General features: G+C 58.7%; 9 protein-coding genes across 9 annotated transcripts; 3 read left to right on the forward strand and 6 right to left on the reverse strand.

Moving 5' to 3' along the window:
* The first annotated feature begins 53 nt into the window (after positions 1-53).
* Positions 54-1698, forward strand: L226DRAFT_535700 (uncharacterized protein). Its single transcript, XM_067680967.1, has one exon. It carries the CDS (start codon positions 213-215, stop codon positions 1374-1376), a length of 1164 nt encoding a protein of 387 aa, XP_067534803.1. The 5' UTR covers positions 54-212; the 3' UTR covers positions 1377-1698.
* Positions 1699-2342: 644 nt separating this feature from the next.
* L226DRAFT_464279 (uncharacterized protein) lies at positions 2343-3413 on the reverse strand (the record flags this gene model as incomplete). The annotated part of the gene is made up of 8 exons (XM_067675848.1): positions 2343-2402; positions 2463-2527; positions 2582-2672; positions 2732-2742; positions 2799-2921; positions 2977-3121; positions 3182-3204; positions 3266-3413. 8 exons carry the CDS (start codon positions 3411-3413, stop codon positions 2343-2345), a joined length of 666 nt encoding a protein of 221 aa, XP_067534804.1.
* A 36-nt stretch (positions 3414-3449) lies between these two features.
* Positions 3450-6478, reverse strand: L226DRAFT_86465 (DEAD-domain-containing protein). Its single transcript, XM_067687292.1, has 3 exons — positions 6142-6478; positions 4135-6094; positions 3450-4083 (listed from the first exon to the last, which is right to left on the reverse strand). Exons 1-3 carry the CDS (start codon positions 6231-6233, stop codon positions 3655-3657), a joined length of 2481 nt encoding a protein of 826 aa, XP_067534805.1. The 5' UTR covers positions 6234-6478; the 3' UTR covers positions 3450-3654.
* Positions 6479-6552: 74 nt separating this feature from the next.
* Positions 6553-8447, forward strand: L226DRAFT_464314 (histone acetyltransferase; the record flags this gene model as incomplete). The annotated part of the gene is made up of 5 exons (XM_067675851.1): positions 6553-6630; positions 6702-7681; positions 7741-7786; positions 7848-8179; positions 8270-8447. The coding sequence occupies 5 exons, from the start codon at positions 6553-6555 to the stop codon at positions 8445-8447; spliced, it is 1614 nt and encodes a 537-aa protein (XP_067534806.1).
* On the reverse strand, positions 8344-9539 carry L226DRAFT_535703 (uncharacterized protein). Its single transcript, XM_067680968.1, has 2 exons — positions 9375-9539; positions 8344-9292 (listed from the first exon to the last, which is right to left on the reverse strand). Exons 1-2 carry the CDS (start codon positions 9525-9527, stop codon positions 8669-8671), a joined length of 777 nt encoding a protein of 258 aa, XP_067534807.1. The 5' UTR covers positions 9528-9539; the 3' UTR covers positions 8344-8668.
* Positions 9540-9956: 417 nt separating this feature from the next.
* L226DRAFT_86595 (LAG1-DNAbind-domain-containing protein) lies at positions 9957-13343 on the reverse strand. Its single transcript, XM_067687295.1, has 6 exons — positions 12403-13343; positions 12224-12334; positions 11751-12154; positions 11463-11651; positions 10557-11408; positions 9957-10494 (listed from the first exon to the last, which is right to left on the reverse strand). Exons 1-6 carry the CDS (start codon positions 13251-13253, stop codon positions 10082-10084), a joined length of 2820 nt encoding a protein of 939 aa, XP_067534808.1. The 5' UTR covers positions 13254-13343; the 3' UTR covers positions 9957-10081.
* L226DRAFT_86594 (uncharacterized protein) lies at positions 13344-14126 on the reverse strand. Its single transcript, XM_067687294.1, has 2 exons — positions 13604-14126; positions 13344-13546 (listed from the first exon to the last, which is right to left on the reverse strand). The coding sequence occupies exons 1-2, from the start codon at positions 13996-13998 to the stop codon at positions 13435-13437; spliced, it is 507 nt and encodes a 168-aa protein (XP_067534809.1). The 5' UTR covers positions 13999-14126; the 3' UTR covers positions 13344-13434.
* A 1762-nt stretch (positions 14127-15888) lies between these two features.
* L226DRAFT_86582 (uncharacterized protein) lies at positions 15889-16928 on the reverse strand. The gene has a single exon (XM_067687293.1). The coding sequence runs from the start codon at positions 16786-16788 to the stop codon at positions 16165-16167; it is 624 nt and encodes a 207-aa protein (XP_067534810.1). The 5' UTR covers positions 16789-16928; the 3' UTR covers positions 15889-16164.
* Positions 16929-20429: 3501 nt separating this feature from the next.
* On the forward strand, positions 20430-21860 carry L226DRAFT_571687 (uncharacterized protein; the record flags this gene model as incomplete). The annotated part of the gene is made up of 4 exons (XM_067684579.1): positions 20430-20527; positions 20586-21005; positions 21078-21120; positions 21174-21860. The coding sequence occupies 4 exons, from the start codon at positions 20430-20432 to the stop codon at positions 21858-21860; spliced, it is 1248 nt and encodes a 415-aa protein (XP_067534811.1).
* Positions 21861-22570: the final 710 nt, after the last annotated feature.

Genomic DNA, 22570 nt, shown 5'->3' on the forward strand with positions numbered 1-22570 from the left:
ATGTACCCCCAACAGCGCTTCTAGCTAACAACTTCTTACATACGAGTGCAAGTCGTTCTTCTGACCAGCTTCTGACCCGAATCCCTTGATCTCTTCTCCCTCTCCCTCCTCGGCTTTTCTTGTCCGCCGCCGACATAACAACGAACAGCCTACATCACCGGAATCTTGGACGCGTGCTCTGAGTTCTAGGCGGTGCGGAGGTGTAGCGCGGGATGCTGCGAATCCTGAGTACGATTCGATCCGTCATCGTTTCGAAACGTATACATGCTCTCAGGTACTCTGTCGCGGGTCTACCGCGATGCAGCCGCATGCATTCGCATTCTGCCTCAGCGACAGATGAGATCACATCCAAGTCGCACTACGTTCAAGCAAACATTAAAACCCTCCGTCCGGACAACTTGACCGAGGCTGATTACATCCATCTACCCACCCAACAAGAGTACGTCTTCGTTTGGGATGCCCTCGCCCGTTCCAATACCCTCCAGGTTTCCGCAAAGGCCAACCGTCGCCCCTGCGCGACGTTTCGTCTCGGGAAATCACCATCGACCTTCCCCGCTGGGCTCTCCGGCTACCTCTATTACTGGACCCCCTCCATGCCTGCGCCGCCCACCGCAGGCGAGATCCGCTTCCGACGTATGTTCACCCCTTCGCCTCTATCTTTCAACAACGGAAGGGACCTTCTCTCCTCGAACGGGCTTCCGTGGCGCCTCCAACTCCCTACCATCGCGACATTCGATCTTTACCAGGTCTACCGTGACATCCTCCTCCGTGACGGGCTCGTCTCGAAGGAAACGCTTGCCATCGCCGCGGATATGGGTCGTCAGCGGAAGGCGTGGGGTATCGAGGCGCAGGGACTCGTGTACTCCTTCGGCCAGCCGTGGTGCATAGACCTCGGCAGCAAGGTGCACTGGTGGCAGTTCATGGGTGAGCGCGACCTTTTCAAGTCCGTCCTGCTCCCGAACATCCTCTCCTGCAAGATTGGAGACCAGCGCATTCCGTCTCCGTGGCTCGGCAGGGCGCTCTGCACGTTCACGCCGGACGAACACCCGCGCCACAGCGGGGACCGCGTCGTGAACATCAAGTACCACAAGGTGCTGGAGCTCCATCCCAACCCCGCGTTCCCGGAAGAGCTCCGCTACGTCGTGCGGGAGCCGAAGGCGAACACGCTTCTCCGGCGCGGGGCGCATCCCTGGCAGCTCCACCTCGATACCTGCAAGCCGGAGCTGCGGGAGGGCTTCCATGTCCTGTTCGCGAATGCTCGGCTACCGCCGCTGAGGACCACACGCTCGTTGCGCTCGAAGCCGGTCCCGGTCGGGGAGCGAGAGCAGCACAACGTACCGAGCAATGCGCGTCTGCTACAGCCTCGTACTGGTTGAGCTACGGCTCACGGTCAAGTGGGAGGCGTATGCTGCTTCCAGCTTGCAGACTATACACCTATCGTGGCCGTCTTCCATCCGCACACGCCAAATGCACAAGACCGCGAAGGACGTAGCCTTCGAACCGTAGCCTGCGGTACGCAATGCATCGCGGCACAGGGTTCCTCACATCACCCACAGCCCGGAGGGATGTCAGCGATGTTTTGGCGATGGGCGTCGAGTTCGAGTTCGTGGATGTCTTAGGATATAGACCTGGGATCCTGTCATGTACACACCCAATACTCTCCTCCACTCAAATCAAACAGCCTGAGCTTGGAATCCAACCTGTACCAAGTAATCAAGCCGTTTCATCGTCAACTCACCAATTTGGTCAGTCTGTTTGGAGCGTCAGGTATTATGTCCACGCAAGGTTATCTACTTTCAACCTGCAAGTGTATTCTAATCTAAACGAACGACAAGAAAGAATGACGGCGCGGTAACCCAATAAGTTTAACTATACAAGACGATAATCTCCCTATCGAACCGTATGCATTCACCTATACCTCCTGCGGACTGACCTTGCGATACTGAGCCCGCTGGCGCCCGCTGAAGATGAGCTTCGCGTACTTCATCCCGCCCAGTCGCCAGAACGCAACACCGGCACCAACGACTGCGACGAGGAAGAGGAGTGAAGAGAAGAAGCCCCACCCGTCCTCCAGGTCTGGCATCGACTCTGACGACGCCGCGCCAGTGGGCTCGGAGATATCGTCGATGGGCTTCACCGTCGTCGCCGCGGCCTCCTTGCTCTCGGTGGCCGCAGAGGCGGCGACGGGGGCACCGGTCGTCGCCTGGGCAGACGAGCCAGCAGCAGCGGTCTTCTCGGCATCAGTGATTCCTTGCGTAGTAGTGTCAGGTACGACGACTTCGTCCTAAATAACCAAACAGATTTTCATTCGTGAATGCCTAGTACCAGAAAAAGGCTGGCTTTTAAAGCTCAGCGTGGGTAGGCACCTCTTTCTCCTCGGTGGTCGTGGACTCAACCTCGATCTGTAAGAAAGCGTAGGTTAGCACAGTGTATCTAGGGGATATATGGAGCTTCTATCGTACCTCTCCACAGTCAACGATGGTAACGTCCTGGTTGGGGCGGTCGTTCCTGCCCTTATCGACGTCCTCTGTATATCACGATCGTGTGAGACTAGGGATAGCAAGACTTTCGCGAGACATACCAATAGCGTGCACAATGTCCATGCCCTCAAGAACCTCGCCAAAGACGACGTGCTTGCCGTCAAGCCAGCTTGTTACGACGGTGATGATGAACTGCGTACGCGCAACAGTCAGAACGAGTGAAGAAGTTTGTAGTAGATTCTGAGCCTCACGAATTGAGAGCCTGTTGGCGAAGTGATAAGCCAGAGCAATCCAACATATGATACCATGGACACGTACCGTTCGTGTCCTTGCCTGCGTTAGCCATCGAGAGGAGACCAGGGCGCGTGTGCCGGAGCTTGAAGTTCTCGTCCGCGAAACGGTCGCCGTAAATAGACTTGCCACCAGTACCGTCACCGCGGGCTGCGAGTAATAGGTGTCGGAAAGGAAGCTAAAGGCGGACAAGTGTGCTACTTACTGAAGTCACCACCCTGAATCATGAAGTTCTTAATGACACGGTGGAACTTGGAGCCCTTGTAGCCGAACCCGTCGGGGAGCTTGCTGCCATCCTTCTTGACACCAGTCGAGAGGGCACGAAAGTTCTCCACGGTCTTCGGGACGGTCTGTTCACAAGACTACTCAGTCACCCTGCCCTCGCCTGCATTCTACTGAAAGCAACGTACACCACCGTACAGACCAAGTACGACTGCACAAAACGCGTCAATACGCGCTCCCTCCGCGAGCAGTCAAGGAAAGAGGGGGCGCACCTCGGCCAAGGGGCTTGTCACCGTGGTTGATGTCGAAGTAGACCTTGTGCGTGATGCGCGGGCCCTTCGCCGCCTCGACGGACTGGGCGCAGAAGAAGGCCGCGATCGTGACAAGCAAGAAGCCGAACGTGAGCCTACTGAAGATCATGGTGGAGGGAGGGAAAGAGTGTGAAAGCGAGCGCTTCTACTCGCTACGCGCCTTTGCAGACGTGGCGACTCGATCACGAGCGGTGTTGCCGTCGACACGGGACCCTGATCACCCCTTCCACAGCTATACTGCAGCGCAAGTACGAAATGAAGCTCAGACATGTGCAAGTGATAGAGCTGCAGTAAACCAACACGGACGGGTACAACACAATGCGGTATAGATACAATTGCGTCGGGATAGGTCATGTCCGCGAGGAAACAAGTTTTTCCAAATCATAACCTCCAGCAATTTGGAACTCGTCCGTCCCGGACCTGACCATCTTGCCACCTTTCTTGGTGAGTCTACCCTGAGCACGCACGACTTGCTCCATGCGTTTCTCCGAGTCGGCCACATCGTGCTCGTCGTCGCTGTCATCCATATCCGGTGCACGCTTATTCTTGGACTTGCGATCAGCAGGTGCTGCCTTCCCGGGTGCACTCTTCTGCCTCGTCTTCGCGGTCGATCTCGAGCTCTTCGACTTAAGGGCAGTAGGTGCGTCGCGGAGAGCGAACGCTTTCGCAAGATGGCCAAGATGAAGGTGACGGATGTGGAAGATATGTTTCTCATCCGACGGATGTGTGGCGTATGCGCGCATGTGCGAGAGGAATGCCTTACGAGCGTACTCCGCGTTCTATGAGACAGGTCAGCCATACTCATGACATGATGAAGGTGATTCGCTTACCTGCTTGTCCCGTAGAACCCAGCGCTCGAACGACAGCTGAACTTCCGTCGCGCGCTCCTCGTACTCACTACCCTTCCCGCCAAATCCCTTGCGTAGAACGCTCTCCATGGAGACACCGTCCAGAGTCACGCCCCCTTCGCTTTCTTTCGTGCCACCCTGCATCTTCCCTTGTACCCACTTTACCCACTCCGTCTCACTCGGTGCGACGAAACTCCAGGCCTCACCACCCTTTCCGGCACGTGCAGTACGTCCAACTCGGTGAACGTACTCCGTCGCACCCGACTCTGTCGGGAGATCGTACTGAATGACCGCACGAACAAGTGGCAGATCCAGACCGCGAGACGCAACGGATGTACACAGGAGGATCGATGATGAAGGCGTGTTGGATGAAGGGGCCGCGGAGAAACCCTTGAGAGAAGCCAGACGTGTCTGGAGGGGTAGAGAACCGTGAAGACGATAGATCGAGGCGTCAGGGAGGAGGGCGGACTTGACCTCGACTTTCTCAGAGTTTGGTTTTTTCTTCGATCGCCTCGGAGAACTGGATCCCTCCGCGTCAGACGAGGATTTCTCCGTGGAAGCCTCCTCTGCGTCCTCCGTAGACGAAGATGACTCGGCATCTTCGTCCATTGCCGTTCCACCAAGCAGATGCCAGTGAAAGTCGACGGCGTCCGTGCAACTGATAAACACGATGATCTTTGTCCCTTTCTTGGTCTGCGATTGGGCCAGAAGCGACCTGAGGAGTGCCACAAGCGTAACGAGACGGAGCTTGAGCGGTACGACGACATACTTCTGCGATAGCTGCGACGGGGGAGTGAACTTCTGTGCCGTATGAACGGCGGACAGAGGGTCGTCTTGTGTCTCCTGCGAAGGTGCGTCGCTCTCCGTTGCCTTGATCATCAGGGGGTTGGTGAGCGTTTGGCCGGCTAGCTTCTGCACGTCCTCGCGAATGGTAGCAGAACAAAGGATAGTCCTCCGCTTCCTACTCCAGTCCCAGCCTCCAACGTCGGTACTCTTTCCTTCCCCCACAGCCTGAACAGCGAGTTTCCGCCGACCATCCAAACCCTTCAGGATGCCCTGAATAGTCTCTTCAAACCCGAGCTCCATCAGACGGTCCGCTTCATCGAGGACTAACCAGCGACACTTTCCGATATTGAAGGAAGATGTATTCTGGAGATGGTCAAGCAGACGGCCAGGGGTAGACACCAAGATTGGGACACCCTTCCGTAAACGCGCTTTCTCATGCGCCCGGTTCTCTCCACCTGTGAGCAAGCCCGAAACGAGCCAGCGTGTGAGACGGGGAGCAGCAGCGTCGTCCGCGGAATCGTCCTGTGGCCGGAGGCGGAGCTTTAGCAGGGCTTCCAGGACGTCGGATATTTGCTTGGCGAGTTCGCGCGTGGGTGCGATGATGACCGCAAGAGTACCAATAGATCGGTCGATGTATGACAGGGAACTGAGCGGAAGGAGGTCCTGTAGGATGGGGAGGAGGAAGGAGAGCGTCTTGCCCGAGCCCGTCTGTGACTGTATGAACACGTCACGAGCAGCTGGGTCTTCAAGAGTAGGCAGCAAGGCGGGCAGAACGGCCCTTTGGATAGAGGTGGGCCGGGCGATGTTCATTTTAGAGGAAAGGTGCGCGACCACGAGGGGGTCAAGCCCGAGACCTGTGAACGTAGAGGAGTCCAGAGGGGCATTACTGGGCTTCGTGTTCGGTGCGGGTCCTGCGCGCGGGAGGGGTTGCTCGATCTTGGGGTTCGAGGTGAAGAGTGAGGAGATTACATGAGTCGGAGGGCGAGACGCAGGTGCGGCAGCGCGCTCCTGGTCACGGTCCTCTGCGGGGGGGCGAGACTCCTTCCGTGGCTTCTTTGCGGGGCGCGCATCGGTCGCGTTGACGGTGTGGTCATTCCCACTGGGCGCAGAGGCCTCAGGACGCGTCTTGCGTTTCGCTACGCGTTTGGCTTTTAGCCTACGGGCATGAGGTAGGATTTGAGGGCGAAGTGGGGAGAGACGTACCTGTCCGTCCAACGCCCGCCCTTCTTCCCCTGCCCTACTTTGGTTGAAGAAACATCTCCGATGTCAAAATTGAGGATGAGATCGTCGTCCATGGTACGACGAGGACAGATGGGCGAGTGTAACTGAGCTTCAGAAAAGATCTCGCGCGTAACCTCTGTGGCGCTTAGATTGGTTGCAGGCGTCTATCTTTAGGCCCTGGCGTGCGGGAGCTGTCGGGTCGGATCTCACTTCAAAGTCCGAAGAACAGCAGTAAGCCACTAACAAAGCTGTCTTTTGTCTGAGATCTAACATGACCATCTCCGACAGTTACTTGCTTGATGGGGAAGATTGACTAGGACGACTGGCTTACGTGGCCCCCCTAGAAAGCCTTCGTCGTCGTCTCCCTCGTCCTGAAGCACTCAATACCCAGCGATGGCGCCACACACACCGAAGGAAGAGGGTCCGCAACCGCCGCCGCCGATTACTCCGGGTGGGACGTACAGCATACAGGTGAGTGTCGCGCCCCGACGGGGACATCGATGGCGACTGGCTATTTAGCGCTCATGATGCGTGGCCAATAGACGGTCTCCGTGGGCTGCAAGCTCTACATCCGACGTCCTGGGCCCGACGGCCAGGAGGAGGAGCGTCTCGCGGAAATCCTCTCCATCCGCGACAAGCCCACCAGCACATATGGCACCCGCGCCGTCAAGAAGGAGGAGCCCCAGCGACCCGAGGACCGCCTCGAGTTCTTCGTCCACTGGGACCAGTTCAACAAGCGCCTCGACGACTGGGTCCCCGGCTCGCGCCTCGTGCTGAGCCGCGACCTCGAGTGGCCCCGTCCGAAGGCCACTCCCGCGCCCAAGAAGATACAGGGCAAGAAGACTCCCGCGAAGAAGAGCCAGCAGTCGTTGCTCAAGCGAGCTGCCACCGCGAATGCCCTCGCCGTCGCGGGCGACCCGGGCACGCCTACGCCTGGCACGCCCGGGCCTTCTGCACCCGCGTCTGCACGTGCAAGCCCGTCGCCTGCGCCTTCCGTCCTCGGGCAGAAGCGCAAGACTATGCACGAGGAGGATGAGGAGGAGGAAGAGGACCTCGACGCCGACGCGGAGGGGGAGATGGACGTGGATGGGGAGGGCGAAGTCCTCGACCTCGAAGGCGCGGAGCCTTCCCAGGCCCCCCAGCATCTCTCTGCCTTCAGCAAGGAGCAGGAGATTGAGAAGCTCCGCACGTCCGGGTCCATGACGCAGTCCATATCCGAGATCGCGCGGGTGAAGAACCTGAACCGTCTGCAGATAGGCAAGCACGAAGTGGACGCGTGGTACTTCAGTCCATACCCACAGGAATACGCACACCTACCCGTTCTCTACCTCTGCGAATTCTGCCTGTCGTACTTTGGGTCACAATTCATGCTCTCGCGACATCGGAAACGATGTAACCTCCTTCATCCGCCTGGGAACGAGATCTATCGTCACGAAGACATTTCATTTTACGAGCTGGACGGCAAACGGCAGTTGACCTACTGCCGCAACCTGAGTTTGCTTTCAAAGTGCTTCCTCGATCAGTACGTGCCACTTTGTCGCCTACAGCACCCGATCGCGGCTGACATCTGCTTCTGCGCAGTAAGACCCTGTACTATGATGTAACGCCATTCCTGTACTACGTTATGGTACGCTCGTTCCATTCTTTTGACTTTTTTGCAGGATGGCAATCTGATAGCAAAACCACAGTGCCAAAGAGACTCCACAGGATGCCATATGGTCGGCTACTTCTCGAAAGAGAAGGAGTCTGCGGACAACTACAATGTTGCCTGTATCCTCACGCTCCCTCAGCACCAGCGCCATGGCTATGGCAAGCTACTGATCGAATTCTCGTACGAGCTCAGCAAGAAAGAGGGCAAACTCGGTAGTCCAGAGAAGCCTCTCTCCGACCTAGGTCTGCTAGGATATCGTGCCTACTGGGCGGAGACGATAATTGACCTCCTCATGAATACCACTGAGGAAGTATCCATCGACGACATCGCTCAGAGGACTTCTATCACGCACGCCGACGTGATGAACACGTATGTCCATCTTTCACCTACCCCTTGGACATGTACTGCGGATTGCTAACAAGCTTTCTCGGATTGCTATCTGTGCCGGGATCCGGATAGGTGCACGACGCTGCAGCTGTTCAAGCATTACAAAGGGCAGCATGTCATCAGCCTCCCGGAAGCAGTCCAGGAGCGGTACAGGAAGGCGAAGGAGAAGAGGAAGCGTCGGATCCACCCCGAGTGCCTGCTCTGGAAGCCTCCAGTCTTCTCTCGAGATCAGTTGAGATTTGGGTGGTGAAGAGGGGGAGCGGTGTTCGCGAGAAACACGGACCTACGGCGGCTATGTATTGAGTATATTGCGCACCGTGTACGAGTATGAGCCCGGAGATAAAAATACAGCAGTATAATCCCATCCTCCCTGAACATGCTACCGCAACAAGCAACCGCCCCTTGTCTCCTGACGCGGAAGAACGCACCGCGCATGCAGTCCACGCTACTGTGCACGCTACCCCGCAAAGTCTACGCCACCCCGTCCTCCGCATCGGGCCCCGCACCAGCACCAGTTCCTGGCGGCCGTGTTCGCCTGCGCAGCACCACGCCCGCGTCCTCTGATCCAGAATCTCGGTCCAGCATGGCATAGGAAGACTCGCCGCTGCTCGACCCCGGGTCTCTCGGCGTCGTCGCCCCGCCTCCCCCTGCACTCGCATCTCCGTCTTCGTATCCGTCCTTCTTCTCGGCTTCGGCACGGCCCCCGTCCGCATTCCGCGAGAGCGAGAACGACAGGATGGACGAGACGTCCGAGTCGGGGTTTGAGGGACTCATCTGCAGGGACGCACCCAAGCCGTAGTGTGCGTACGAGTGCTGCATGAACTCGCGCCGCTGGAGCGTGGGCGAGCCGGGTTGCGAGGGCGCGGGCGAGAACGTGTCGACCCCGGAGAGCTTGAGGTTCCCGTCCACGTCCTCCTCGGACAGCTCGGGTGGGAGGGGCCGGAGGGGCGTGGCCGCAACGAGAGAGATGCTCTCACTGACGACGATCGTTGGCTGGCCGGCACGGCTCTTTGTGGTCTCGGGGCTGCCGCTGGTCGACGCCTTGGTCTCGTCGATGACTCCGAGCGTGCGTGCGATCACATACGACGCGACATCCTACGTAGGAGCGGGCAGGGGGGGAAGCGAACGAGGCGGTCAATTTGGGCGCGTGACACTAGAAAGCAGACGAGGTGCATACGAGGAGTGTCAGGATGATGAACGGGGCAATCATCGCGAATGCGAGCACGCGGAACGTAGACGCGATCTTGTCGACCCATGACCCTTGCTCATAGTATACGAGATGGTTGAGGTAGAGGTGCCAGAGTGTGTGCGGCAGCGAGGAGAGGCTCATGGTCGTCCAGGGCGAAGGCATCGCGAAGCTCGTGAACCTCGCGGGCGCGTACCATACGCGAGCCACGCGCGATGGCGGTGGCGCAACGTGCGGGCGCGAAGCCATCCATTAACCTCACCACCAATGCTGAAACGGGCCAAGCACGCATTTCTCCGCTGCCAGTGACAGTAGCACTAGTGGCGATGACGTTCACGGCGCGCACACACAAAATGATACGGCTGCGATGCGGCATTATACATTCGCAAAAATGGTGAGCAGCGGGTCTACTGTACAAGTACATACCACAAGTCCATATAGCCTATGAATCCTGGAGAGATGACACACATAGATAACATGCGGAGAAAGTCTAGTGCGCAGGACAGACAGAGCGGAGAGGATAGAACAAACGGACGACAAGCAACGCAACGAGTACTACATGAGGGGGCACGAAGACGTGAATGGGCTGGGCGCAGACACGGCAGAGGGCAACCAGTTACAGGGGTGACGAGAGGGAATAAACCAAGCGAGACGCAGACGATGAGAGGAAGAGCAGGACCTCATACGCACAGCGCTGGTCAAGGGTAGTACGTACTCGACGGGAACACGACGCCGTCCGGCCTGACGAGGATGATCGGTCTGCGCTTGGTGGTCCCAGAGTCTGGCGGGAGACACCCGAGCACCTCCGTGCAGCGCACCTCGACGTACGGCGACGGCTCTGACCCAAAGAACACCGTGACCGGGTCTGTCTTGGAGAAGTTCTCGCCATACAGCGTGAGCATCTTCGACGCATGAGGGTTAGGCTTCGCCAGTACCGCGCGCGATGATGCGCAATTCGCCTTCGGGGCCTCCGATGCGCGGTCGGGCGGGAGGTACTTGACGACCCCAGGGAAGGGCGTCACCGGCTTCGACGGAATCGGGAATGACCCGCTCGGCGAGCTCTGGTTGTCGTACAACACAGGGGGTACGTAGAAATTGTACCGCACTTGGTCTGTGCACGCACTTCCGGTTAGCCTCCGTTCTTCGAGCCACAAAATATAAAAGAGCACCCACCAGTACCAACGATCGTCCACACGCTTGTCTCACCAATGTCAACCTGCCAGAGCGCGCCGGATGATGCGCCGGAGTCATTGCCCGACCCGCGCCTGCTGCCCGAGCCCGCAGATCCAGCGGATGTGGGCCGCCTGCGGCCCTTCTGGGACACAGGCTTCGACATCGGTAGACTGCCCCCGCTGGAAGACCCTGATCCGCGCTTGCCCTTCTTGACGCGCCCACCGTCGTTGGAGGGGAAGTCAGACGGGTCCGGGGACGTCGGAGCACTGCTTCCCGCCGCGCTGGAGCCGAAGTAGTCCGCGGTGCCGCTGCTCGACGTCGGCGTCGTAGCCATTGGGGATGCAGGGATCGCGTCCGGTGAGTCAGACTCGCGAGCCTGTTGCGGGTTCCGCCATTGCCGGCCCTCGAGTGGGCGGAACGTGTTCACCTTCTCGCCTTGGCATGACAGGAATGCGCCGCTGACACCGGTGGTACCGGGCTCGGGTGAGCCCTTGGCGGGGTCGTATACCTCGAACGCGATCTTGTGCAACTGCGAAACGGGGTCTCCGCAGACCTCACCTGGAGCGCAGTAGTGGTCGGCGATGCCCTTCGCACCCTCCTGCAGACCACCGCCAACGACGGTCGTCTGATGGTCGACCTTGCGGATGATCAGCACGGGGCTAACCACTCCAGAGGTCAGACACTGAAGGACCACGGTCTGATTGTAATACACGGGGATTTGGGATCCGTTGTTCGTGAAGGGAATCGCGTTTGGAGGCGGTGAAGGGTACTCCGGTTGAGGGGGCGGAGGTGGAGGTGAGTCAACGCCTCCAGCGGGCTTGTTGACATCCACAATGTACATGATGAACGGATCTACGGGCCTGCGTCAGCGTGAAACAAATGGAGGCAGCCACAGTTGTGACGTACCCCAACTTGCCGTGCGGGCGATGAAGGACGGCGTCTGCGTCCTGGAGCGCTGATCAAGACCCATGAGGGGTGCACCATCCGAGCCCTTGAATGATGAGCCGGAGCCAGAGACGCAGAGGTACTTGGTTGACACTGTCTGCGAGCGCAGTCGGTGGAAGAGGGAGATGGTTGAGCCGTGATTGATGCACACTACAAACCCCAGCGCGGGTCAGTTGGCTCCTGTCAACACCACGACGACCGGGACATGACCGCGGCGCGCCAGATGTCAGTCGCAGCACTAAGACTCACATTCCAGGTTCTTTGCGCTCTGCCGCTTTTTGCTGGGCTTGCTGATGACCTTGATCGGGCGACTAGGGAACGTGCCGATGACACGCTCCGGTTCGTCGTCGGACGAGGGCGCCATGATCTTGACGAGGGCCTCGACCTTTTTCTTCTTCTCGTCAACGTCCGAAATGAAGAGCTGCTTGCCTACGCAGCGGCCGATGTACGTCGTCCCGGTCGGAGGGTCGCTAACATCGAATGCCTTTCCCGTCGCGCTCGTCCACTCGATCGAGCCCTCCTGTGGCGCCGGCTCGCCCGAGATGGAAACGACGACGCGAGGCGGGCACAGTTTAGGCTCCTCGCCGCGACGCGTTACGTCCGACCACCACGAGTTACCAATCATGATCGCAGTCGGCGGGGGACATAGGAAGCTGGACGTATCACGCAGAACATGTCAAGTCAGCATTCGGCTACGTCGGGAGCGCAAGCACGGTACGCACCGCTTCTCCGTGCCGTAAGACTTTTGGGCGACCTTACTTGACATGACGATGACCGTGCGCTCGCCGAACGCGAGTCTGTTTGGGGTGCGGACGTACTGGTCCAGATATGGTCTGTGATCGAGGGCGCGTAATCGCTTAATGAGGGCGTTTCCAAGCAGCATCTAATTGTCCTAACTTACCGGATGAAGGTCTGCAGATCTGTCGCGGCTCCTCCACCGTTGAGACGGCGGGCAAGGGAGTCGTCGATGCCGGTCATGCGGAGGGGGAAGTCGTGCGGGCCAGAACCCATGAAGGACGGGAAATCGCTCATCGCACTCGGATTCACGCCGGACATGGGATCCGGAGTGTGATTGGGGTGAAGATGGGACGGGATGGAGAGCGGGGGAATCACGGGGCCAGGATAGCGGGAATCCTGCTGCATCCGGCCGAGTCTATCTTGGAACGGGGGAAGGGTTGACGACGAGGAGAAGCCATTGAGGCCGAGATTGGAGTTGACGTTGATGCCGTTGTAGTCGTCGTGGTAGTCGTTGGACTGGTAACGCACGGGGTCGAAGCCGTTATGATGGAACGGCTTCGTCTCGGTGTGATTGAAGGGGAACGCGGACGAGTGCTGGAGGGAGCCGACGGGATCGTTGGGCGTCAGCGGGGAGGGCTTGCCGCTGCTGTAGGAGGAGGGCATGCTGCCCAGGAGTGCGTACGGGTCGGGGCTGGGGTTGTGGAACTGGGGTATGGACTCGGAGAAGGGGCTCTGGTTATACATGGAGTCGACGCCGAGGGGGTAGGAGGAGGTGCTGTTGCCGCGGTAGCGCTGGGCAGACTGGGCAGAGGAGGAGAAGATGTCGTAGGAGGCGTGATCGGAGACGTCCATGGGGTCGCCGCGGTCGAGGACATGGCCGTTCATGGACATGTGCGGGGGCTGGTGCTGGTGGGCGGGGGGGAGGTCGGAGCCATTGGGGAGGGAGCCGAAGGGGTGCTCGAGGTCTTGCTGGTTATAGAGGTGCTGCGGGGGCGGGGGGAAGTCGAGAGACATGCTCCTGTCGCGTGAACGGTGGAGGGAGGCGGACTTGAGGATGTCTGGCGGCGGGAGAAGATGGAGATGAGCGGCGGGAGGAGGAGGAGGAGGAGGAGGAGGAGGAGGAGGAGAGACAAGACAGAGCAGCAGACGCAGACGCAGAGGGAACAGAGCCCTCTCCGTCGCGCGCGATCACCCATTACATACCAAATTCTGATCGGCGTTCGGTGCTTGCCGACAACGGCAGCCAGGCTGCTTGGGCCATTGCAATCGACGCTGAAGCTTGTTGTGTCGTGCTCCCGAGTTTACTCCTGCAACGCAACGCTTTTATTCAGTGCATGTTCCCGCCGCCCATCTATCACTCTTACCGTTGCCGTCTTCGAAGCAGCGCACCGTACAGATCTCCGCAACTGATCGCGTCTGCGCAAGGCGGGGGCTGGCGTGCGGGCGCGTAGGTATGAGGCCGGCGGACGGGACACACCAGCTCTCCTCCCCCGGCCCTCCATTTTATACGCGTATCCGCAGCGTCGCTTGATGGATTGCCATATCTTCGACACTTTGCAGCGGACACGTTTCGCCCGCTTCGCGCTGAATCTTCTTTGGGTTCAACGTCCGACAAAATACTCAGTCCGCTCGTCCTCTCATCAATCATCCCAGCTGTCACCACCCGTCGATGCATCTCCCCCCTCATCTTGCTCCCCGCTCCCACCCTCCGTGTATCTCCCCAGATCCCTTCGCGTGGGTGGAATCCGCCTCGAAACATACCCCTGCTCGTGGCCTATACCATCCCGTGGAAACCCGCTCCTTGCCCCCGTCTGTTCTTTCTCTCGACCCTCCGCTCCGACTCTGACGCCTCTTGTCCCGATTGGCCAGCTCTCCCTCTTGCGCCGTCCTGTGTTCTCTCGGACGCCAGCACGGGCCCGCTGACGTTATCCCTGTCGGCGGACTTTCTATCTCCTTCGACTTTGCGCTTCCTCGCGATCTCACCAAATCTCCATCGCCCCCTCTCGACGACTAACCTTACAGGGTTTCCGGTATCCCAATTATTCGTTCTTTTTCTCCCCCCTTGCGCCAAACCTTACCGGCAACCTGCGCTTCTACAGCCACCCCGCCCACGGCACGCCTCTCGCTGCGCCCATGTCCTCGTCTCCAGCCCAGGCCCCCCCTTCCCCTCCTCGACTGATCACCGCCAGACTGCCACCGCCCGCTCCAGATCCATCCACTCCACAGTCTCCTGCGCATCTGCTCCCGCCGTCATTCGTTCGGCAGAAGTCCTCGTCTAATGCATTCTGCCCATAGGCTCTAGCTAGAACGCTCTTCAGCGGTGCCTCTGTGCCCTGGCGTGATCGACGATTGCCTCTTTCCTCTATCTCTATCCATCCCGCCGGGTCCCCTCATCACATGCACTCTCAAACAAGCCTGATACACTTCAAGTTCCGTAGAGCCCTCCTGATGCTGCCCACAGAAGCCCTCCTTGCCTTCGACACGGGGTTGCCCGGGGGCCCGCACAGTGCATTTCTGACCATCGGTATCTGTCGCCCATATGGTCCACCTGCTTCGGGCCCTCCGGCTTCTATACCATCCGCTTCTCCTCGCGCCCTGAGCTGCTGCGGAGATGAGTAATGACAACAGGTTGTTGCAATACAACGTTCTGTGGACGCGGCCACCGTACGGCTTGCATCTCCTCGCTACCACAACTCATGTTCTGCGTGCTACGTCACTTCTTCACCCGCACAAACGCAGCTCGTTAACAGAAGGTCACATCGAGATCAGTGCCTCGCTCAAAGAAAGTGCAGCTCGTCGCCATCGCGCGATCTGCAACCCGCACTTTCCCCCCGAAGCAAGGCGATGACGAACCATCAGTGCATTCATTGAACATGGCCGCCGGACATTGCACAGAACCATCGACACAGCACCCGACGGTAGCGGTTGCGTATGCATGACCCGGGGCCGAAGCTTCGTGTAGGGAACGCGCTCATCCTCCAATCCTTTGCCCACGGCGACTGAGGGCGACTGAGCACCCATTGGCCGAGGAGCCCTGTCAAATCGCGCGCATGGCATTTCAGTGCCCACGCTAGAGGGCCCGCGCCGTATGGCACCGGGCTCTCCCAGCAGAACGCAGACCGCGACTGGCTGTCGGGGTGGGCTTCTTGTGCCTCTCGGGAAGGAGATCCCGATAGGCTATTGCGCGGCCACCGTTGTTGCGGACACGGCCCACGAAAGAGCGGAGAGGCCGAGGGAACGAGAAGGATGGTTATGAACACGTCCGTGTCTATCAACGCGGCCCCGCCGATCGGTTCAGAGATCGCAGGTCGTGCGTGGGGATGCGTGTCTGGGGCGTGGCTGCAGGGCTCCCTCGGTGCGCGAGGGGTGCACATGCGCCCCTCCGCTGCGTCTGGGAAAGGATACGGGTGTGCGCCGCGGTTGGCGATAGGTGAAGGTGGGTAATGTCAGGCCGAGGAAGGAAGGCGTCGCGGGGGACCGGCACGCGAATGGACCCCCGTCATCATCAGAGAGAATTGCGCATCTTGTCGACGTGGATGGACGCCGATAGGCTTCGTCAACTCACTCAGGGCTGCAGACTTGTGCTAGAACCGGCATCTGGTTAACAAGCCTGCATTTCGTCAGGTGGGTGCCTGCAGGCCGCTGCCAGAGGGTTAGGCGAGGATGATCGAGGTCATCATGATTTGTAGGTGCACATTTGCTTCCGCGACCGTTGTCCCAGTCTGGGGCACTCGCGGAAGAATCTGTCATGCCGGAAGAGGCAGCGCGCAATGTATCAGGGGCCCAGCGGGCCGGGGACGATGTGCGCATGCTGTGTGCCACTGATTCGGGCATGGGGCGGGGGCAGGTCGGGGTGCTTATCCGCTGCGTCGTTTCTGGATCGCTGGCCGAGGGCAGTCCGGGGGGCGGGTAGGTTCATTCGTGCTCATTCGCGAGGAGGACGAGGGCCCGCTGCCAGGGCCACGGGCACGGGCCCCCGAGAGAGGGATTGGCGTACGTGTACTTCCCGTCTTCCGCGGAGCAGCGCAATGACGCGAGGGCACGTCACGGGCGGACGCAGAGATCGCACGATAGGTGCAGTTCGAGTAGCAGGAGACAGTAGCCTGGCGGTGGACAGAGACGGACACTCGCACCGTGGACGCCTCGCGCTGCTCAAGTGATGCTCCAAGGCTGCATCGGGCGCCGTCTGGGTGCAGCCCGCATCCTTCTGCCGAGCTTCGGCCAGAGAAGTGCCAAGCATTTCAATGAACCACCAGACGCGCTCGAGTCTCCTTGACTGCACCCTCCTGGTCCAGGTACGCTGCCCGGCCATCCATCCTCTCCCCATCGCCTTCGCCCTGCGCTCGCAGCACACTAGTCCATTTCCGCTGCGGTCACGGAGCACGTACGTAACCCGCGCTGCTCGTCCATCATCCCCATCCCCCGCCGCTCCTCCTGCCCGGCCATGGGGCATGCCCTCAGACGCGCTGCGTTCTCCATCGCGAGGATCGAGATGATCAGTGGAGCACATACGTACCGTAATAACATGACAGCCTATCGAATGATACATCGTAGCTCATCTCGACGCCGTGCGCGGATGCTTTGTGACATACGGAGTCGACAGTGGATTGCATGAGCCGACCAGCGTTGGAACGTTGACCCACATACCGTCTCCCGACAGCCTACAACATATCAGGTCCACCAGCCCAACCCAATCAGTCAGCCGCAAACTCTTGATTTCCCCTATGTCGGGACGGGCACTCCGGCCGACATACCCAAAAATACAGAAACCTGCAGGGTCCGGGCGCGATGAAGGGCGCAGTCGGGATCGGCCCCATGGCTCCATTGCCTTCAAGGTTTGCAGCACGAACGCTGTAGGCGCAACTGACAGATAGCAATTGTCACAGAACCAGAGTCAGAGAGCCCCTTCCCGACTCGTCCACACAGGTGATCAGCGCTGCGCAACAGCGCGGCGGCCGATAGCGCAACTGGCGCGCGCTCCGTCATCGTCGCACGCAATGCACATACTGTTTCTGTATGTATGTACCCCGTCGCGCCGCCGGACGCCCCCCGCCGCACCGCTAAGCTCGAGTCGGGATGCGCAGCCCGTATCATCGGAGAGAAGGCCCGGGACGCACCGCCTCTTCTATGGTGTGCATGTGCACACTGTCTGCGTCTGTCTTGTCCTGACACGGATCCGCCGCGGGTGACATAGGTGGCTTGCAGACGGAAATGAAAGAAGGGCCTCCAGTCAGAAGAGGGTTGGGCGGAATTGCGGGCATCAACAGTCTTTGTAGCGTTATAGTATGTGCACGCACCGTGGGCTCGTCCGCCGGAAAAGAGACCGGATTTCCGACTCCGAGGAGCGCGACATACGGACGTTCTGCGGGAGTGCGCATCAACTGATGGGACAGGCAGGCACGCCCGGACGAGTGGACACTTCAGCTTCCATGGTCACGATGTGCCCGAGAAGATTCTGCTGACAATGTCGTGTCGCGGAGGCGACTACTGCACGCAGAAGGGCTCTTACTGAAACGCACGCACCTTGCGCCCTGGAACATTGAGTGTGGACCGTCTGACCACCTGTCACCGTAACGCGCGTCAGATATGCAGGAGGAGTAAGAGAGTAGCTCTACTTGTCCAAGGGACGGAGGGCAAAAACCACTTGAAGACCGAAATCTGACATGCCGCGACGCCACATTGATGTCTCGCCAGCGGAGCATTGTCAGAACCCGGCGGCTCAAGAAGCCTCTTTCAAGCTCAGCCCACTAGAGCGTGCTGGCGTATGGTTGTATGTCGTACTGTCGAGCTATCAGTGTCTTAATGTTGCAGGGGATATCGCTGTGCCGAGGCCTAACGCAAAAGAGGTGGATCACGAGTGTCATTGTCGTTGTCAATGGCGGATGACAGCCAGAAGACCGACCATGACTGCATGACTGAGCACACTCTGTGCTAGGCCATAAAGAGGCTTGCAGCTTGGTCAAATGGTCTATGTACGGGAGTCCAAGAAGAGAAGGCACGTCACGGCAAGCAAAGAGGCACAGATGCTGCCCGGATATCTCCTGTACGCCGCGCCTTTACGTCACGGCACCCCCAGCACGAGCGCCGGTAATGTAACCAGCAGCAGGGCGTGCATGATGGATATTCCCACTCTGATGGGGCCTCGGGCTACGACCGCGGGTGAGTTGGGAGAGTGACAGAAGTGACGGAAGACAACGGACCTCGTGCAGAGACAACACAACAGCTGGTCGCTGGCGAAGACCAGAAGCTGAGAAGGCCGGTAGCGAGGCCGTATCTGTTGTTCTATGGAGCCTATGCGCCCGGATAACGTATGGTTTTGGTTGTCGAGGACACCGTCCACGGTGCCGACATACGCTCGAGCGTATCACCGCGGTATGTGCTGCAAACACGCGCGCGAGAAGCCCAGGTGGCTTGCACCTGAGCGTCCATACCAGGCGTCCCGTCCGCGGCTGGCCTACGACAAGACGTATCGTGATTCGAATCCGTGCTTCTCGTACCCGATCATCGGAGGGGCGAGGCACTCGTTGTGTTACCCAACATAGCTTGGTTGAACCACAGAAGGAGGCACATATGCGTTTTGTTGCGTTAATGAGGAGGATGTCCGCTTCGCGCGTTGGTGGCCTGACAAAATACGAAGTTGTAAGCGGAACAGATTGCGTATCAGCAGGGAGTGCCGCTGGAGGTCCTAGGGTGACACTGTCGGTTGGACTCTGCAATGATCAGTTGGGAGTAATGCGCTCTGCTGCGCGCATCATTGCGACGGGAGGCGCAGACCGCAAGGGCCAGTGCCGTCCGTATCCGCGGAGACCTCCCACACAATCCTGTGCACGAGGTAGATAGAGTCGCAGGTTGACAGCGCTCGGAAAGACCGCTCATTATAACGATGGAGCGGAGAGGTATACTTACCGGAGACTGCGAGGCTGCAACGGGCGACCAAGAGATGCCGCACCTAGCAACGAGTTACGAGTCTCGGCTTTTCGTTTCAGGAACAGTCAGCTCATTGGAACCGTGTATGTCAATGGCGGTGCCACTGCGCTCGATGAAAACGGGGATGGGGCTTGGATCGCGGCAAAGTCGCCGTTAGTATCCTTCGGGGTGGATGGGGATTGTCGCGATGTTGTCGAACAGGGAGCGTTTTTATCGAATTCTCTTCTGCGCCGCAGAGCCCGAGCTGTGTCTTACTTGGACCGCAATCTATCTCAAACAAGGCGCAGAGACGGCCTCGCGCTTTCGGATCTGCATGTCTTTGGTCGCTAGTGGTCAGTCCTGTTACCAGCTTTGTAGATGGGGCATAAAAGAACCTCACCCAGTGCATACCCGTCAGTACCCGACATCGGAATGTGTTGTCGGCCACATTCGGACGAGTGTTGAAAAGATGTCGTCACTGACCCGCCAATTTACTTTTTTTTCTCGCCAACACTGGCCCCCATGAGGGCCTCAGCTGGCTTGTCGTGCCAAGGTTGCTCAAATTTGCTGGCCTCAATTTGTGAGCGGAGTGTCGAGCAGATGGTTAGAAAGCGAAGAACGTTGGATGGTAGATGATTGTAGAGACTAAGTACGACTGACTGCCACTGGCCATTGCGCGATCACCACAGCTTGTAAGGGCCCATTAAGCGCCACGTGGCGACCAACCTTGGCTCGGCGCAGCTCGGCGCGACGGCCGCGTTGAGGCGCAACGACGCCCTCCTCGTCCTTACCATCTTCCTCATCGTTTCCAACGGTGGCGGCATCTGCACAGGCAACGTCCAGCGTTGCATGGTCCCCGTTTACTCATCTTTCGCCCTCCTGGCACACATCTAGCCGACCCATCTTGCCTTATCTAAGTCTTCCTTCTGCTTGACCGCCTCCAGGGTATCTCCGGACGCGGACCCTGCCCTCCCGCCTGCTCGTTGAATACCTTTGTCGGCCCAGCCCGCACGCATATCGAGGTATTGCTTTGTTCAAATGTCTGCCCCATCCTATCGGCTCGAGACGCAACGCCCGCGCCCCCCGCCCTTGCCTCTTAGGACGAACAACTTGCCAATCAGGAATTCTCAGATCCTAGGTCAACAAAAAGATGCTACGGAAACACTCCTTTATGACCTGCCGTCCTCCCCAAAGTCCCCCAGACGAGTTACCTCACCCTCCCAACCCACCTCTCCCACCTCGCCGTACAGTCCTCGCTCCCGGAGTACGAGGAGGATGAGCAGAATGACCTCACCCACTTCTGCGAAGCACAGTCGCTCAAACACGCCTTCGCGCCCCATGCGCAGCGAGCTAGAAGAATTTGCAGAGCGCTGTAGAGCATGGTACGAGTCTTCTTCTCACCGTGGCGACACACTGGTCCCGACAGCTTAAGTGCCACAGGTATTACCAGCAAGACGATGATGCCGGCAGGATCATGACACAGACCCTTGCTACGCTTCCACCCTCGCAGCGTGCCCCGTTCGCCCGTCTGCAAGCTTCCATCCGTTCAGCGTACCACGCGAGTGTAAGCGCGCGTAGGGATGCCGAGTTCAAGGCGCACCTGAACGCCACGAAACCAGGAGGTTCGTTGATGCCTCATTCACGCGCCAATCCCAAGGGTCCGCTCGCGAAGAAGGAACGGTACGAGCGACTGGACCGTTTCATCCGCACCTGGTGTACGATGGGCATGCCAGGCACGAAGCCCTTCTTCCAGGGCCTGTGGGCGGTCATGCGGTTACAAGTGATACCGCAAGATTTGGGAGGAGCAGGTCCGTATAGGATCGAGTGGGAAATAGACGACGCAGTGTTCAAGGAATCAGCGTACGTGCGCCTCGCACAATCCCCGCATGTTTAAGCTTATTGAATATGTAACCGGCAACTTCCGTCTTCCAGCGGGAAAGATTTCATGCTAGAGGCTATTGACGTACTCAAAGGGGTAAGTTCCAACAGCCAGCGGTCCGTCTACGAGTCAACTGACGTGCAACGCAGGTTCTTGCCTTCGAAGAGACGACATCGCTCAGTCGTACCCCCTCGACAATTAGTTCCGCCAACAATTTCCCTACATCCACTCCTCTGTCGCCCATACACTCTCGGTCACAATCACAACCGCTTCCCTCTGAACGCACCCCGACAGGAAGGTCACAGAAGCCGCCTCCCATTGCTTCCACGACCCAGACCCGACGACCTCGAGCACCGAGTGATCCCTTCCTGGATACATCGACCCTATCAACTTCGTACTCGTCTGCGCAGACGGGAATGAGTCACCTCTCTACCTCCGGTTCGTCGGCTGCAGACGAGCCAGTTACGCCTACCACTCCACTAGGAGAAGTCGATGATCTTTTCGCACCGGCGCCTCAGCCCAATCCAAACCGCGACTTCTGCGATTCTGATGGATACTTGCGGACGTGGACTGCGCCGGACCTTCCAAACCCCGAATTACTGCATCTGCTCACCCTCTTCCCCTCGTTCATCGCACGGAATGCACTCCCGCGTTTCCCCGCTACCTCCGCCTCCCGCCGGCTTGCCGATATCGAAGAAGGTCTGGAGGAAGAAGGGCGCAAGGAGATTAGTGTCGGTACCGGGGCCATGTGGCTCGGGTCTAAACGCCGTGTCGACGGATGGCAAGGCGGTTGGTGGACACGGTTCAAGCTGTGGCTGGCCCGTGTGTTCTGCTAGACATCCTTACGTCGCACCCGCTCCGCACATCGCATCGCTCGTTGGTTCCGTGTTCTGGACCCTGCGGACATTCTCACCGTTCTCACCACGCGCCTGCAGCGTCTGTACGGTTTCCAGTTCGAACGCCTCCATGTAGAACCGTCCACTTCGCTGTGCGGGTCATTGGACGGTCAGAGCGCTGGACTCATGGAGCGCGCTTCGTCGTTGGACTTCAGAGCCGCGTCTCGTCGTCGTACACCACACACCTCCATACCTACGCTCCCACTGTACATAGGATAGGATACTATCGGGAGCTCGGACGCGGTGCTGTCGGGTACATACCTCTGTACGATCACCGTGTCGGTATTATTTACTATGGTTATGTGCTCGACATGCGTTCCTTCTCAGACCAGCATGGGGCGACGATATGCACTTGACTAGTTCTGCACATTCGTCAAGGTGTTTGTTGTCTCGATAGTCCTGGCACCTGCAACTTCAAACCTCCCGAAATGTCCTCGCCGGCGGTGAGTCGTACGGCCATGTCGTGTTCTTGAGAAGCTGACATTGGTCACGGTCCGGGTTAGTTCCTAGGAACGACATCAAGCGCTCCGCTTATTGCATTTACGCTCAAGTTACGCTTGATATCACGATATCTCGCCGTTCCATCAACAAAAAGTGACGTTTGTGGTTAGTCCCGTAGCAAGCTTGTTGCTGGTTGCCTGCGATTTGCT

Source organism: Lentinus tigrinus (genome assembly GCF_003813185.1).
Source record: "Lentinus tigrinus ALCF2SS1-7 unplaced genomic scaffold L226scaffold_14, whole genome shotgun sequence".
Lineage (NCBI taxonomy): Eukaryota > Fungi > Basidiomycota > Agaricomycetes > Polyporales > Polyporaceae > Lentinus > Lentinus tigrinus.

What these genes read in the sequence shown, in the direction of transcription:
- L226DRAFT_535700 (XM_067680967.1), top strand. Translation starts at nt 213, where the DNA reads ATGCTGCGAATCCTGAGTACGATTCGATCCGTCATCGTTTCGAAACGT.
- L226DRAFT_86465 (XM_067687292.1), bottom strand. Translation starts at nt 6,233, where the DNA reads ATGGACGACGATCTCATCCTCAATTTTGACATCGGAGATGTTTCTTCA. An exon ending in GGCGGGCGTTGGACGGACAG is followed by an intron (nt 6,095 to 6,141) that starts GTACGTCTCTCC and finishes TCATGCCCGTAG; the next exon opens with GCTAAAAGCCAAACGCGTAG. An exon ending in GGGTTCTACGGGACAAGCAG is followed by an intron (nt 4,084 to 4,134) that starts GTAAGCGAATCA and finishes CCTGTCTCATAG; the next exon opens with AACGCGGAGTACGCTCGTAA.
- L226DRAFT_535703 (XM_067680968.1), bottom strand. Translation starts at nt 9,527, where the DNA reads ATGAGCCTCTCCTCGCTGCCGCACACACTCTGGCACCTCTACCTCAAC. An exon ending in TCATCATCCTGACACTCCTC is followed by an intron (nt 9,293 to 9,374) that starts GTATGCACCTCG and finishes GCTCCTACGTAG; the next exon opens with GATGTCGCGTCGTATGTGAT.
- L226DRAFT_86595 (XM_067687295.1), bottom strand. Translation starts at nt 13,253, where the DNA reads ATGTCTCTCGACTTCCCCCCGCCCCCGCAGCACCTCTATAACCAGCAA. An exon ending in GAGCGCAAAGAACCTGGAAT is followed by an intron (nt 11,652 to 11,750) that starts GTGAGTCTTAGT and finishes TGGGGTTTGTAG; the next exon opens with TGTGCATCAATCACGGCTCA. An exon ending in CGCCCGCACGGCAAGTTGGG is followed by an intron (nt 11,409 to 11,462) that starts GTACGTCACAAC and finishes GCAGGCCCGTAG; the next exon opens with ATCCGTTCATCATGTACATT.
- L226DRAFT_86594 (XM_067687294.1), bottom strand. Translation starts at nt 13,998, where the DNA reads ATGTTTCGAGGCGGATTCCACCCACGCGAAGGGATCTGGGGAGATACA. An exon ending in CTGCTTCGAAGACGGCAACG is followed by an intron (nt 13,547 to 13,603) that starts GTAAGAGTGATA and finishes GTTGCGTTGCAG; the next exon opens with GAGTAAACTCGGGAGCACGA.
- L226DRAFT_86582 (XM_067687293.1), bottom strand. Translation starts at nt 16,788, where the DNA reads ATGTATCATTCGATAGGCTGTCATGTTATTACGGTACGTATGTGCTCC.